General features: G+C 45.7%; 2 protein-coding genes across 5 annotated transcripts in view; one reads left to right on the top strand and one right to left on the bottom strand.

Annotated features, from left to right (window-relative positions):
* KCNAB3 (potassium voltage-gated channel subfamily A regulatory beta subunit 3) overlaps positions 1 to 16,297 on the bottom strand; it is an 88,113-nt gene that overhangs the window by 31,474 nt on the left and 40,342 nt on the right. For all 4 annotated transcript variants that reach the window (XM_067469720.1, XM_067469721.1, XM_067469722.1 and 1 more), the window contains exons 2-4: positions 3,656 to 3,699; positions 3,307 to 3,344; positions 3,140 to 3,219 (exon numbers count right to left, since the gene is read on the bottom strand). In XM_067469720.1, coding sequence (XP_067325821.1) covers positions 3,140 to 3,219; positions 3,307 to 3,344; positions 3,656 to 3,699 — 162 coding nt within the window. The remainder of the gene's footprint in view (positions 1 to 3,139; positions 3,220 to 3,306; positions 3,345 to 3,655; positions 3,700 to 16,297) is intronic.
* The window catches only part of CNTROB (centrobin, centriole duplication and spindle assembly protein), a 144,537-nt gene that overhangs the window by 1,379 nt on the left and 126,861 nt on the right, over positions 1 to 16,297 (top strand). The window lies entirely within an intron of this gene.

Here is a 16,297-nt window from a genome sequence, read left to right on the forward strand (position 1 = left end):
CTAATGGGGAAATCCTTAACTTCTAATCTGGGCAGTCTGTCTTTGCCTCTGTTGGCGTGGAGCCCCTACACCCGGTACCAACTGCGTCTGGCTTCCGCGAGTGACCCTTACCAAGCAGAGCTTTGTAGACTTCCAGGGAAAAAGGAGTTCAGGCTTCAGTGATGGCTGACTGAAGTCCCTCAGCAAAGGAGTTGTAAGGCTGTATGATCCTTGGCTAAGCTGTAGAAGACGAAACTTTCTACAGGAGCTCTTGGTATTATGTCCTGCATGAAAGGCTTCTCTGTGTGGACTGAACCCAAAAAGGCTCCTATTCCCTCCAAAAACCCAAAAAGGGGGCGTGACCAGGGAACCTAACTATAATTGAGAGGTGGCTTGCCCTATGATTGCAGCCAAAAGAAGCCACCTATCTGCAGAGTCCCTGAAACTTAGGACTGCAACAAACATACAATGCAAAGCAAACAAAATCAGAGCTCCTGGTACAGTTGTACCTGCACAGTCATTTAGCTTTTCATCATTTTGGGTGCTTTTAGAGTCCCTTCTGCTGTGTTTTTCAGTGTTTCAGATATTATATTATGTCTATCAGCTGGTCGGCACAAATGAGAAAAAAATATACCCCAACATGATTGGAGTAACAGGTTTCAATGAACGCCCGAAGATAGCCAATGGCTTTTTGCCTTGGGTTTGCTTTGGCGGTGAGCGATCAAGGCCACCGACAATGTTCGGTTGCAATCAGCATCACAACGTCGTCGCATTTTTGAACCCGCTCTACCACAACGGGTCGGCCTTGCTCTTGTTTGCTTTTACTGTCAAGTTCACTTCTGCATTTCTTCCAGTTTCCTAAGACACTGATTAAAAAGCCCTGAAGGGAAACACCGATATAGAATCGCTGAAGTCAGATGCATCTGCGAGTGCATCCACACGGCAGATTTAATGCAGTTGGACACCACTTCAAGATGTGGAATGATGAGAGTTCTAGCTCAGGCATGGGCAAACTTAGTCCGTCCAGGTGTTTTGGACTTCAACTCCCACAATTCCTAACAGCCGGTAGGCTGTTAGGAATTGTGGGAGTTGAAGTCCAAAACACCTGGACGGACTAAGTTTGCCCATGGCTGCTTTAGCTGGTACTCTTTGGGTGAGAAGGTTGAAGACTTTGTCAGGTGACAACTCCATTCCACAGCATGGTGGTTCAAGTGGTATCAAACTGTGTTAATTCTACAGTGTAGAAACACTCCCATTGATGCTGGCTTCTGCCACTTCTCCTCAATCAAGTCCTGGCTTCTCTGCATCATCTGTTTGTCCGTCCGAAAGCTCTCCATCACCTCTCCTGACCCTCGCGACAGATTGCCTCTCCGTTCCTTGCCCGGTCCAGAGCCTCCCTCCTTCCTTTAGAGCCAGCTCACCCTCAAATGTAGCCTGACAGAATCATGTCATGGATTTTCCATTCCTGCCTCCCAAAATGGCCTGAGACAGCAGTTTTTTCGTGATAGTATCTGGCAGGCAGAAGTAAAACGAAGCACATGGGTGAGAAGGAAGAAGCAAGACGAGGGATGCATCTACACTTGCTCACAGGTACTGTTTTCACACATGTGTCACCCACCCTATATCTCTGCATTTCTCTTTTGATCATTCTGCATTACTTAGTGATCCAAGAGCCCTGTCTATCTTTGTGACCCCCATCTCCCCCTATGAACCGGGAGGGGGGTAAGGAGGAAGGAAAGAGAGAAAGAAGGAAGGACAAAAGGGAAGGAAGAAAAGGTGAAAGGGAAGGAGGAAGGATAAAGGAAAGAGAAGGAAGGAAAGACAAAAGGGAGGGAAGGATGGAAGGAAGGGAAGGAGGAAGAAAAGAGAGAAGGATGGACGGAATGAAGGAAGGGAAGGATGGAAGGAGAGAGAGGGAAGGAGGGAGGAAAGAGGGAAGGAAGGATGAAAGGGAAGGAGGAAGGATAAAGGAAAGAGAAGGAAGGAAAGAAAAAAAGGGAAGGAAGAAAAGATGAATGGGAAGGAGGAAGGATAAAGGAAAGAGAAGGAAGGAAAGACAAAAGGGAGGGAAGGATGGAAGGAAGGGAAGGAGGAAGAAAAGAGAGAAGGATGGATGGACGGAATGAAGGAAGGGAAGGATGGAAGGAGAGAGAGGGAAGGAGGGAGGAAAGAGGGAAGGAAAGACAAAAGGGAAGGAAGGATGAAAGGGAAGGAGGAAGGAAAAAGTGAAGAAAGAGAGGAAGAGAGGGAAGGAAGGATAAAGGAAAGAGAAGGAAGGAAAGACAAAAGGGAGCAAAGAATGGAAGGATGGGAAGGGAAGGAAGAAAAGAGAGAAGGGAGGAGGGATGAAAGGATGGAAGGAGAGGGAGGGAGGAAAGAGCAAAGGAAAGACAAAAAGGAAGAAAGGAAGGAAGGTTGAAATGGAAATTGGAAGGAAAAAGAAGGGAGGAAGAGAAGGGAGGGAGGGAGGAAGGGAGGGAGGGAGGGAGGGAGGGAGGGAGGGAGGGAGGGAGGGAGGGAGGGAGGGAGGAAGGAAGGAAGGAAGGAAGGAAAGACCCGCCGGGGAGGCTCTCCTCTTGCAGCCACCACAAGCACAGCTGGTGAGGATGAAGGAGAGGGCCTTTGGAACGCCCTCCCCAGGGAAATTAGGCAAGCCCCAAAAAAGCCAATGGGATTTTGGCCTGCATCAGTAGGAGCATAGTGTTGAGATCTAGGGAAGTCATGCTCCCCATGCTCTATTCTGCCGTGGTTAGACCACATTTGGAATATTGTGTCCAATTCTGGGCACCACAATGACAGAATCCATGGCTGCCAATGACTTTGTAAGACCTGTGGATCTTGGAATCGCCAAAAGTCAAAGCAAGCCTGATGGCAAATAAGAGCAACAAAGCCACATTGAGTTGCAATATTGGACAAAAATGGCGATGGCGATCGTCGTCGTCATCATCATCACCACCACCATCAACATCACCACCACCACCACCACCATCATCATCATCTTTCCCCTGGCATGGATATACAATGTAGCTCTATGGGTTGAATTTCGGATTGGCACAGCGGGCTTATGCAACCCAAGGATACACAAGATATAGTCATGGGATCCCCCCCCCCCCCCCCGCTTTTAATGGAAAGTGACCGAGGATGAAATAGTTGGACTTACTTGCCAGAAGCGTAAACCTCAGCCGTGTCAAAGAGGTTGACCCCATTTTCATAAGCAATGGTGAGCACATTCTCCGCCATCTAGAAACGGAAAGAGAAAGGTAAACAATGAGTCCCTGGATGAGGAACAAAGAAGGGAGCAAGGGATTTGTGATCATGAGTGCTTACCTCGTCTGAAATCTGGGATCCGAAGGTCACCCATGTGCCTGCAGGGGGGAGAAATGGGGATATTTGAGAATGACATATCCAAAGGAGATTCTGAAAACCTTCCATTGTGTCCCAAGAAACTGGGGGATTCTGGGAGTTGTTGCCCTCAAAAGGGGGGAGGTTACTGTAAGACAGGCATGGGCAAACTTGGGCCCTCCAGATGTTTTGGACTCCAACTTCCACAATTCCTAACAGCCGGTAGGCTGTTAGGAATTGTGGAAGTTGGAGTCCAAAACATCTGGAGGGCCCAAGTTTGCCCATGCCTCTTCCAAGCTCTACAATCCTAGTGTTTCTCCTCCCAAGAACTTACCAAGCCCAAGACAGGAAACACGAAGTCCAGATTTGCCCAGGTTCCTACAGAAAGGAGAGAGGAAAACAAATGGTTAAAGATGGAGTATTTTTTGATTACATAATGCTCTGGCAGATGGAACACTAGGCCAAAGATCTATCTAGTCAATGACATATAAATGATGTGAATACCAAGATCCTGTCTTAGTCCAATATCAGATCTGGTCCAAAATCAGACCAAGGGCCTATCTAGTCCAGCAAACATGAATGAAAATTAGAAGGAAATGAAGACTCAGAGCTGGTCTTAGTCCAATGTAAGATCTAGTCCATGCTCAGACCAAGGATTTGTCTAGTCTAAACTCAGACCAAGGGCATATCTAATCTAAGGTCAGACCAAGGATCTATCTAAGCTTAGACCAAGGACCCATCTAGTCTAAACTCAGACCAAAGACTCATGCCAAGGACCTATTTAATCTAAGCTTAGACCAAGGACATATCTAGTCTAAGCTCAGACCGAGGACATATCTAGCCTAAGCTCAGACCAAGGGTCTATCTAGCTTAAGCTCAGACCAAGGGCATATCTAGTCTAAGCTCAGATCAAGGATCTATCTACTAAGCTTAGACCTATCTAGTCTAAGCCCATCTAGTCTAAGCTAAGACCAAATACTCACGCCAAGGACCTATTTAGTCTAAGCTCAGACCAAGGGCCTATCTAGTCTAAGGTCACACCAAGGGCCTATCTAGCCTACACTCAGACCAAGGGTCTATCTGGTCCAAGCTCAGACCAAGGGCATATCTAGCCTAAGCTCAGACCGAGGGCCTATCTAGCCTAAGCTCAGACCAAGGGTCTATCTGGTCCAAGTTCAGACCAAGGGCAAATCTAGTCTAAGGTCGGACCAAGGACTTATCTAGTCTAAGCTCAGGCCAAGGACCTATCTAGACCAAGCTCACACCAAGACCTATCAAGTCCAAGCTCAGACTTTGGGCCTATCTAGTCTAAGCTCAGACCATGAACCTATCTGATCTAAGCTCAGATCAAGGACTTATCTAAATGAAGCTCACACCAATGACCTATGTAGTCCAAGCTCAGACCAAGGGCATATCTAGTCCAACATCAAATCAAAGACCTATCTAGTCCATAAATGAAAAATAAAAAGATGTGAAGACCAAGTACCTGTCATAGCCCAATACCAGATCTAGACCAACAACAGATCAAGGCCCTTGATCCAACAACAAACTACGGTCCTATCAAGTTCAACATCCGGCCAAAGACGTATCAAGTCCACCATCAGACCAAGGACCAATCTAGTCCAGCACTCCTTTCATTTAGGCAAGCCAGAACTACATCCAGGGGTCATGGATTCCATAGATCCGCTACACCATGTTATGAGAAACTCCTTTTTGTTTTGTCTCTCCAGAGCATTGCAGAACCCATCTTTCATGGGTGAGTACCAGGATTATGAGAAAGTTGGAAACTTTGGGAGTGAAGGTCATCCTGTGGCCTTCCAGATGTCCAATTACAATGTCCAGCATCTCCACCCAGGAGAGCCAATAGCAAGGAGTGATGGGAGCTGCAGTTGAGTGACATCTGAAGGTCAACAAAACTCCTTTAGAAAGACAAGTGAGAGCCAGAACAATGGAGCTGGGAAGGAGAAATTAAGTGCAGCCACATTATTCTTTACATCAGCTGCTCTCCGATGCGCAACGGAAAACACATTCAGGGGGAACTAATTCATTTTAACGGGTTCAATATGCCTTCTATGCGCGCCTCGCAGTTGAGTGAGTCAAGCGGCAGTCGGAACTGGGACTTTGGGTGCCACGTTCAGAGAGAGAGGGAGTGGTGCCCCCAGAGATGCCCTCCGCACCCCGCTACTCTGCCCCCCATGTTCATTAGCGCTGCCATGTGCCTCTTGCAGCTTCATTAGTGAGCGGAGCCACCGCTGTGAGCAAGAAGGCAGATAAAAATAGATGGGAAGCCAAGCTTGGGGCTTGGAAACGGGGTCACCGCTGCGCCGGCTCAGAGGTTCTGGGGGAGATGAAGTGGGAAGCAGTGGGACAGCATGGGACGGTGCTTCGGAGAACAACCTTCAGGCTGCGAAAGGGAGACAGCGGGTTTCGGTGCATTGGCAGATTCCAGTTGCCACTTCAGATGTTTCTGGGGAAAAGCAGAGAATAGCTTTGTGCAAAGATGGGCCAACTTCAGCCCTCCTAACAGCTGGTAGGAGTTGAAGTCCAAAACACCTGGAGGGCCAAAGTTGGCCCATACCTGCCTTCATGAGTCCAAACAGCTTTAGTTTCATCTTTTTGCATGTCCAAAGTTGGGGAACATAGCCTTTGTTACCCTGTTTCTATGAGTCTACATTGGTATTATTATTATTATTGACACAAAAAAACAGTATGTCACAGCAAACGAGATCTCTATGCTGGATTTTGTATCACAAAAACACAAGTCGAACACTTCCCAAGCGTCTAGGACTGTGTGATGTATTTTCGAATGATGCGCACAGATCCTTTTGCAGTTGACAGGTCGTGATTTTGAACATGGCCAGACAGCCCAAAAAACCTACAACAGCCCAAAGTATGTATGATTTCCTCTCTTTTTTTGAAGGCAAAATGAACAGAGGTTTATCATTTCTGTCCAGAAAGAATGTCAGTACAAAGTCTGCGCTCGAAAGAAACAATACAAAGAACCTTATCCACTTTGTATGTATTCCTGTTGGAGAAATAACCCTGCATTTCCTTCTTTCCCCATCACATCTCCACAGCCAAACAAACAGAAGAACGGCCTGCTTCAGAGGAGCGTGCTTCCTCCATCCATGTTCAACATCTACACAAATGACCAGCCACTGCCAGAAGGGACAGAGAGCTTCATCTATGCTGATGATCGTGCCATTGTGGTGGAGGCTCCTTCTTTGGAAGCTTTTAAACAGAGGCTGGATGGCCATCTGTCAGGGGTGATTTGAATGCAATATTCCTGCTTCTTGGCAGAATGGGGTTGGACTGGATGGCCCATGAGGTCTCTTCCAACTCTTTGATTCTATGATTCTATAATTACCGCTCAATCAGGGAGCTTTGAGATGGTAGAACAGAAGCTCTCCGAAGCTCTAGGTGCTCTTACTGCGTATTACAGGGAAAACCAGCTGATCCCCAACCCATCTAAAACACAGACATGTGCCTTTCATCTCAAGAACAGAGAAGCATCCCGAGCTCTGAAGATCACCTGGGAAGGAATCCCACTGGAGCATTGCAGCGCACCCAAATACCTGGGAGTCACTCTGGACCGTGCTCTTACCTACAAGAAGCACTGCCTGAACATCAAGCAAAAAGTGGGTGCTAGAAACAATATCATACGAAAGCTGACTGGCACAACCTGGGGATCACAACCAGATACAGTGAAGACATCTGCGCTTGCGCTGTGCTACTCTGCTGCTGAGTATGCATGCCCAGTGTGGGACACATCTCACTACACTAAAACAGTGGATGTGGCTCTTAATGAGACATGCTGCATTATCACGGGGTGTCTGCGCCCTACACCACTGGAGAAATTACACTACTTAGCTGGTATTGCACCACCTGACATCCGCCGGGAAGTAGCAGCCAATAGTGAAAGGACCAAGGCAGAGACATCTCCAGCTCATCCCCTGTTTGGCTATCAGCCAGCACGCCAACGACTTAAATCTAGAAATAGTTTTCTAAGATCTACAGAGACACTCGCTGGAACACCTCAGCAAGCGAGAGTCCAAAAGTGGCAGGCTCAAACCCAGAACCTCAACCAATGGCTGATACCCAATGAGAGACTCCCCCCTGGGCACACAGAAGACTGGGCGACTTGGAAGGCGCTGAACAGACTGCACTCTGACACCACGAGATGCAGAGCCAACCTCAAGAAATGGGGCCACAAAGTGGAATCCTCGACATGCGAGTGTGGAGAGGAGCAAACCAGTGACCACCTGCTGCAATGCAACCTGAGCCCTGCTACATGCACAATGGAGGACCTTCTTGCGGCAACACCAGAAGCACTCCAAGTGGCCAGATACTCCTCAAAGGACATTTAATCAACTACCAAACGCACAAATGTTGTATTTTGTCTGTTTGCTTTGTTCTGTTAGAAATGTAATATATTTGACTGGTTGACACAACAAATAAATAAAAGCCAAACAAAAGTTGGCATTTCCTTCGTTTCTTTGATTCCAAATGATTTGAAAGCAGAGCACCAGGGTCAAACCAAACAAAGGAAAGAAAGGGTCTGAGAGCAAGCCATGATAGCGATGCCAACTCCATCGTTCCTCGCCCTCCCCATATCGGGGGAATAAGTATCGCTGTCCCCCAAACGCCAGCTGCTGCAGTGATACGGATCATGCCTTGGCCTCATAATTAAACCATAAGGGATATGATGAGGAAAACAGATGGCAAAGGGAGAGAGGGGACAGAAACGCAATCCTGCCTTGCGCCAACGGACCAGAACCAAGACCTAAGGAAGTTAACTTTGCCGAAACTCTCCACTCACTCGATTTACGTAAAAATCGATCACTCCCAGTCTGTATACATCCCAACTGGGCTTCTTGGAAGGACCACAGAGCATGCCTTAGGAGAAGAAAGATGCTTTGTGTCTCAATCGCACCTCAAATGGAAAATGATACTGTAAAGCAGGCCTGGGCAAATTTGGGACCTCTGGGTGCTTTGGACTCCAACTCCCATCATTCCTAACAGCCTCAGGCCCCTTCCTTTCCCCCCCTCAGCCGCTTAAGCGGCTGAGGGGGGAAAGGAAGGGGCCTGAGGCTGTTAGGAATGGTGGGAGTTGGAGTCCAAAACACCCAGAGGGCCCAAGTTTGCAAACCCCTTGTTGATATCCTACTTTCCTCCCCAAAAGAAGACTCAAAGTGGTTCAAAGGTAACTCATGTAAACCAGCCCAACTCCATACAAGAGCTGGACCAGTGTTGGATGACCTTCTATTGCAGTGCTTCTCAACCTGGGGGTCGGGACCCCTGTGGGGGTCGCAAGGGCGTTTCAGAGGGGTCACCAAAGACCATCAGAAAACATAGTATTTTCTGTTGGTCATGGGGGTTCTGTGTGGAAAGTTTGGTCCAATTCTATTGGTGGGGTTCAGAATGCTATTTCATTGTGGGTGAACTAGAAATCCCAACAACTACAACTCCCAAATGGCAACGCCTATTTTCTCCAAACTCTACCAGTGATCACATTTGGGCATATTGAGTATTTGTGCCAAGTTTGATTCAGATCCATCATTGCTCGAGTCCACAATGTTCTCTGGATGTAGGTGAACTACAACTCCAAAAACCCAAGGTCAATGTCCACCAGACCTTTCCAGTATTTTCTCTTGGTCATGGGAATTCTGTGTGCCAAGTTTGATTCAATTCCATCATTGGTGGAGTTCAGAAGGCTCTTTGATTGTAAGTGAACTATAAATCCCAGCAACTCCAGCATTACCAAATGACAAAATCAATCACCCTAACCCCACCAGTATTCAAATTGGGCGTATCGGATATTTGTGCCAAATGTGCTCCAGTGAATGAAAATACATCCTGCATATCAGATATTTACATTACGATTCATAACAGTAGCAAAATGACACTAATGAAGTAGCAATGAAAATAACGTTATGGTTGGGGGTCACCACAACATGAGGACCTATACTAAGGGGTCGCGGCATTAGGAAGGTTGAGAATCACTGTTCTATTGAGATCACATCTCCTGGCTTCTCCTAGCTACCAGGGCTATTGGCCAAAATGGGTGGGGATCATGGGTGGTTTAATCCTAAAGAGTAAACCTTCCTCTCCAATTTTCTTTGCTGGAGATAATTAAAGCCTCCCTGAAAACATATCAGCATTTGGAGCCAACAGATGAATTACTTTTACTTTCCACGAAGGTGGGATGAGTAATTTTGGTGGGTCGAGGCACTTCATTACTGGCTCCTGGACCTTCTGGAGGATACGTGGACTCCCAAGAATGGGAAAATGAGGGAGAGAGGGGGAAAGAAAAGGAAGAAAGGAAGGAAGGAAGGAAGGAAGGAAGGAAGGAAGGAAGGACGAGGGAGGAAGGGAGGGAGGGGGAAGGAAAGAAAGAGGGACAGAGGGGAGGAAGGAAGGAAGAAAGGAAGGAAGGAAGGAAGGAAGGAAAGAGGGAGGGAAGGGAAAAGAAAAAAGAAAGAGGAAAGAAAAAAGGAGAGTTAAGAAAGAAAGAATGAATGAAAGAAAGAAAAAGAAGGAAGGGAGGGAGGAAGGGGAGGAGGAGGAGGAAGGGAGGGAAGGAGGGAGAGAGGGAAGGGAAAATAGAAAGAAAGAAAGAAAGAAAGAAAGAAAGAAAGGAAGGAAGGAGGAGGAGGAAGGGAGGGAGGGAAGGAGGGAAGGGAAAATAGAAAGAAAGAAAGAAAGAAAGAAAGAAAGAAAGGAAGGAAGGAAGGAAGGAAGAACGAGGGAGGAAGGGAGGGAGGGGGAAGGAAAGAAAGAGGGACAGAGGGAAGGAAGGAAGGAAAAAAGGAAGGAAGGAAGGAAGGAAGGAAGGAAGGAAGGAAGGAAGGAAAGAGGTAGGGAAGGGAAAAGAAAAAAGAAAGAGGAAAGAAAAAAGGAGAGTTAAGAAAGAAAGAATGAAAGAAAGAAAAGGAAAGAAGGAAGGGAGGAGGAGGAGGAGGAAGGGAGGGAAGGAGGGAGAGGGAAGGGAAAATAAAAAGAAAGAAAGAAAGGCTGGGATGGAAGGGAGGGAGGAAAAAAATAGGGAATGAAGACAAAGAAAAAAAGAGAATGAGGAAAGAAAGAAAAAGAAAGAAAAAAAGAGGAGAAAGGAGGGAGGGAAGAGAAGGGAAAATAAAAAGAAAGAAAAGAAATAAATAAATGAAGGCTGGGAGGGGAGGGGAAAAGATAGGGAATGAAGAAAGAGGAAAGAAAAAAGAAAGCGAAGAAAGAAAGAAAAGGAAGGAAGGAAGGAAGGAAGGAAGGAAGAGGGAGGGAAGGGAAAATAAAAAGAAAGAAATGAAAGAGAGAGGGGAGGGAGGAGGAAGGGAAAATAAAAAGAAAGAAAAGAAAAAGATAAAGGCTGGGAGGGGAGGGGGAAAGATAGGGAATGAAGAAAGAGGAAAGAAAAAAGAGAGTGAAGAAAGAAAGAAAGAAAGAAAGAAAGAAAGGGAAGGAAGGAAGGAAGATGGAGGGAAGGGAAAAGAAAAAGAAAGAAAAAAGAAAAGAAAAAGAAAGAAAGAAAGAAAGAAAGGAAGGAAGGAAGGCAGGCTTGGAGGGAAGGGAGGGAGGAAAAAGGGAATGAAGAAAAAGGAAAGAAAAAAGAAAGACAGATAGAAAGAAAAAAAGAAAAAAGAGAAGAGGGACTGAGTAAGGAAGGAGAAAAGGGTGGGAGGGAAGGAAGGAAGGGAAAAATAGAGAGTAAAAAAAGAAAAAAGAAAGGATGGAAGGGTTGGAGGGAAGGAAAGAAGGGAAAAGAAAGGGAGATAATGGGTAAGGGGGAAAATAAAGAAGGAAAGGGAGGGACAAAAGAAAGGGAAAAGAAAAAAAAGGAAAGGAAAGATATAAAGAAATAAAGTGTGGGAAGGAAGGAAGGAAGGAGGGAGGGAAGGAAGGGGAAAAAGAGAGGAAGGGAGGGGGATGGAGGGAGAAAGTTTGGAAGGAAATAAGACAGGGAAGGAAGGAAGGGGAAAGAAAAAGAAAGAAAGAGGAAGGGAGATTAAAAAGGAAAGAATGAGAGAAGGAAGGGTTGGAGGGAACGAAGGAAGGAAAGAAGGTAGAAAAAAGAAAAAAGGAAGGAAAGAAAGAAAGAGGGAGTGAGTAAGGAAAGAAAGAGTAAAGAAAGACAGATAGAAAGTAAGGGTGGGAGGGAAGGAAGGGAAACGAAAGAAGGAGTGAGTAAGGAAAGAAGGAAGAAAGGAAGGGAGAGAATGAAGGGGAAAGAAACAGGGTGGGAAGAAGGAAGAAATACAGAGGGGGGGGAGAAGATAGAGATAGAATGGAAGTTGTGACATGATATATTAACAAAATCTCTGACTAATTGCCAAGAGTCCCCCCCCCCCCCAAAAAAAAAGTGGGAGTGGGGAAGGCACAATACAGCAAATCTGGAAACGTAGAGGTTGCAAATACAGCAGAATTTAAGGCCCCAGGAACACACATGAAGTAAGGTAACTCAGCTTTTCTGAGGCTCCCACAGGGGAGTTGCTGTGACTGCTGAGAATTTAGTTATCTCCATCTTGCAATGAACCCAGAGTGGCGTAAACAGTGCTTCCTATCTCTCCCCTACTCTGTTTCCACAAGGACGACCTTGTCAGGTAGGTCACGTGAGGGAACAAAGGTCACTCATGGATCAGGTATGCTTAGAACCTTGATTTCCCAAATCCCAGTCCAATATTCTAAACACATTCTGGAAGTTCTTTCCAATAAGTCAAAGGTATGCAAAAAAAGACCAGAAAGGCACTTTGCACATGTCCAGAGGATGCTCAGTGACAATCCCTTTATGCTGGTGCTAATCAAGGCTTGCTCTAATGGTAGATAACCTGTCACCACACAGGTAAAGGTAAAGGTTTCCCCTGACATTAAGTCTAGTTGTGTCCAACTCTGGGGGTTGGTGCTCATCTCCATTTCTAAGCTGAAGAACCGGCGTTGTCCATAGACACCTCCAAGGTCATGTGGCCGGCATGACTGCATGAAGCACCGTTACCTTTCTGCCGGAGCAGTACCTACTGATCTACTCACATTTGCATGTTTTTGAACTGCTAGGTTGGCAGAAGCTGAGGCTAACAGCAGAAGCTCACCCCGCTCCCTGGATTCAAACCTGCAACCTTTTGATCAGCAAGTTGTCCATAGACACCTCCAAGGTCATGTGGCCGGCATGACTGCATGAAGCACCGTTACCTTTCTGCCGGAGCAGTACCTACTGATCTACTCACATTTGCATGTTTTTGAACTGCTAGGTTGGCAGAAGCTGAGGCTAACAGCAGGAGCTCACCCCGCTCCCTGGATTCAAACCTGCAACCTTTTGATCAGCAAGTTGTCCATAGACACCTCCAAGGTCATGTGGCCGGCTTGACTGCATGGAGCACCGTTACCTTTCTGCCGGAGCGGTACCTACTGATCTACTCACATTTGCATGTTTTCGAACTGCTAGGTTGGCAGAAGCTGGGGCTAACAGCAGGAGCTCACCCTGCTCCCTGGATTCAAACCTGCAACCTTTTGATCAGCAAGTTGTCCATAGACCCCTCCAAGGTCATGTGGCCGGCATGACTGCATGGAGCACCGTTACCTTTCTGCTGGAGTGGTACCTACTGATCTACTCACATTTGCATGTTTTCGAACTGCTAGGTTGGCAGAAGCTGGAGCTCACCCCCGCTCCCTGGATTCAAACCTCCAAGAACATTATTATTATTATTATTATTATTATTATTATCATCTCAAACTCAGACCCAAAGATCAACTCTTGTTAGAAAATGAAATAATATTAATTAATCGATATAAATAAAAATGTAATGTTTGTTTGTGGGATTGACATAACTCAAAAACTACTGAGAGAATTGACACCAAATTTGGACACAAGACACCTACTAACCAAAGGACACAAGACACCTCATAAAAACACTGAAAAACACAGCGGAAGAGACTTAAAAAGCCAATAATAATAATAATAAAAAATACATTACAACACATGCACAAAACCATATATATACACGTATACACACATATATACACACCCAAAACACATATACACAGACTGGGCCACAGCAACGCATTGCAGTGGATGGCTAGTCTATATAAATAAAAAATGTAATTACCTCTAATTACCTCTCAACAAATGTTTGCCCCAGGCACAGTCAGGCCATTGTATGCTAATCAAGGTGGTCAGTTGAAACATTTACACCTAGCCCCAGCAAACAAAAGTCCTTTGTCTCACCCTGGTCATTCCACAGATAAATAAACCCTTTTGCCTAGTTCCAAGAGACCTCACTACCTCTGAGGATGCCTGCCTTGGATGCAGGCGAAACGTCAGGAGAGAATGCCTCTAGACCATGGCCATATAGCCCGAAAAAACCTACAACAACCCCAAAAATGTAATGTTTGTTTGTGGGATTAACATAACTCAAAAACCACTGGGAGAATTGACACCAAATTTGGACACAGGACACCTCTCAGGACAACGAGTGACCATCACTTTTGGGACTCAGCCTGTGATTGAACCTGAGCCTGTTCTTGAACCTGTGAATGTGTTTCAGTCTCCTGATGCTTCTGTGTCTGATGGAGAGAAACAAGGAGAGAAGTCAGTCCCCTGTTACTTCTGATGTGGGGGATGCTGGGACTGACTCTGAGGTGCAAGATGGAGACACTTTGGTCGATGACTTTCATGCAGACACTGACAGAGAGGAGCATGCGGGACAAAGGGCAGATTCTCATGAGAATACTTCTGTCAGGCCTTGGGAAAAAGTGGGTTGTTGTAGGTTTTTTTCGGGCTATATGGCCATGTTCTAGAGGCATTTTCTCCTGACGTTTCACCTGCAACTATGGCAAGCATCCTCGGAGGTAGTGAGGTCTGTTGGAACTAGGAAAATGGGTTTATATATCTGTGGAATGACCAGGGTGGGACAAAGGACTCTTGTCTGTTGGAGCTAGGTGTGAATGTTTCAACTGACCACCTTGATTAGCATTTGATGGCTTGGCAGTGCCTGGGGGAAACTTTTGTTGAGAGGTGATTAGATGTGCCTGATTGTTTACTCTCTGTTGTTTGGCTGTTGTAATTTTTGAGTTTTTTTTAAATACTGGTAGCCAGATTTTGTTCATTTTCATGGTTTCCTCCTTTTGGTTGAAATTGTCCACATACTTGTGGATTTCAGTGGCTTCTCTGTGTAGCCTGACCTGGTGGTTGTGAGAGTAGTCCAGCATTTCTGTGTTCTCAAATAATATGCTGTGTCCAGGCTGGTTCATCAGGTGCTCTGCTATGGCTGATTTCTCTGGTTGAAGTAGTCTGCAGTCCCTTTCATGTGCCTTGATTCGTGTCTGGGCAATGCTGCTGCGTTTGGTGGTCCCTATGTAGACTTCTTGTCCACAGCTGCATGGTACACAATGGTAGACTCCTGCAGAGGTGAGAGGATCCCTCTTGTCCTTTGCTGAACGTAGCATTTGTTGGATTTTCTTGGTGGGTCTGTAGATAGTTTGTATGTTGTGTTTCCTCATCAGCTTCCCTCTGCGGTCAGTGGTTCTCTTGATGTCTGGCAAGAACATTTTTCCTTTGGGTGGATCTTCATCTTGACTCTCGTGGCTTGTTCTCAGTTGTCTTGCAGCTCTTCTGATGTCTGAAGTGGAGTCTCCATTGGCCTGGTGAGCCCAGTTGAGGTGGTTCAGTTCATCTTGGAGGAGGTGGGGTTCACAGATTCTTTTTGCACGGTCTGCCAAGGCTTTAATGGTGCTTTTTTTTTTACTTGGGTGATGGTTGGAGTTTTTATGTAGGTATCTATCTGTGTGTGTGGGTTTTCTGTAAACTGTGTGACCCAATTGTTGATCTGGTTTGCGGATGACTAGGACATCTAGAAAAGGCAGTCTTCCTTCATTTTCTTTTTCCATTGTGAATTGGATTTTTGGGTGGGTGCTGTTGAGATGGTCCAGAATGATAAGGGATTCGAGGCTAAAACGAAACCCATTTCTGGCCGCTTAGGACATAGCGTAATACAGAGTCAGAACAGAAAGGCAAACCAGTCGCTTAGGGTGCGGGAGCTCATCCGCGCTCTCTTTCTGTAGAATGACCAGGGTGGGAGAATGGACTCTTGTCTGTTGGAGCTAGGTGTGAATGTTTCAGCTGACCACCTTCATTAGCATTTGAAGGCCTGGCTGAGCCTGGGAAAATGTTCTGTTGAGAGGTGTTAAGATGTGCCTGGTTGTTTCCTCTCTGCTGTTTTGCTGTTGCAATTTTAGAGTTTTTTAATACTGGTAGTCAGATTTTCTTCATTTTCATGATTTCTTCCTTTCTGTTGAAATTGTCCACATGCTTGTGGATTTCAATGGCTTCTCTGTGTAGTCTGACATGGTGGTTGTTGGAGTGGTCCAACACAGAAATGAAAATGAACAAAATCTGGCTACCAGTATTAAAAAACTCTAAAATTGCAACAGCAAAACAGCAGAGAGGAAACAACCAGGCACATTGAGTTTTTCTTCTCCCTTCGTCTGTGAGCTTTCCAGATTCTAGTTTGGAACAGCCTGACACCTGCTAGAGTTAATGAAGAGTCAGATAAGCAGAATCAGATGCTGGAGATTAGCCAGAATCGACAAGAGGCCCAATGTTTACGTCGGTCCGAAAGAATTCGTCAATTAAAGTCTAAGTCTGGGGGAAAGAGAAACCAGTTTTTTGGGATTTAAGATTTGTCTGTAGAAAATATTGTCAGATCAGGCATCGTTTGGAAACCAAGTGTAAGGCTCAAGGAATTCCTGTTCAAGTGGTCTTGTTTTCATGGGTTTTTCTAGCTTCTTAAGGTGACTAGAAGCGTCTGGTTTGTTCTTGCTTCTAGTTTGATTCCTGTCTGGATATCATTGCCTTGGATTATAATTTCATATTTTTTGGACAATGTTTTTGATTGCTACGTTTTGAACACTGTTTTTATCTGGCTGCCTTTGAACGCTGTATTGCTTTTTGAAACCTTATCTATCTTTACAAACATTTATTTCTACTGGCTTT

The sequence above is a fragment of the Anolis sagrei genome, chromosome 6 (genome assembly GCF_037176765.1).
Source record: "Anolis sagrei isolate rAnoSag1 chromosome 6, rAnoSag1.mat, whole genome shotgun sequence".
Classification (NCBI taxonomy): domain Eukaryota; kingdom Metazoa; phylum Chordata; class Lepidosauria; order Squamata; family Dactyloidae; genus Anolis; species Anolis sagrei.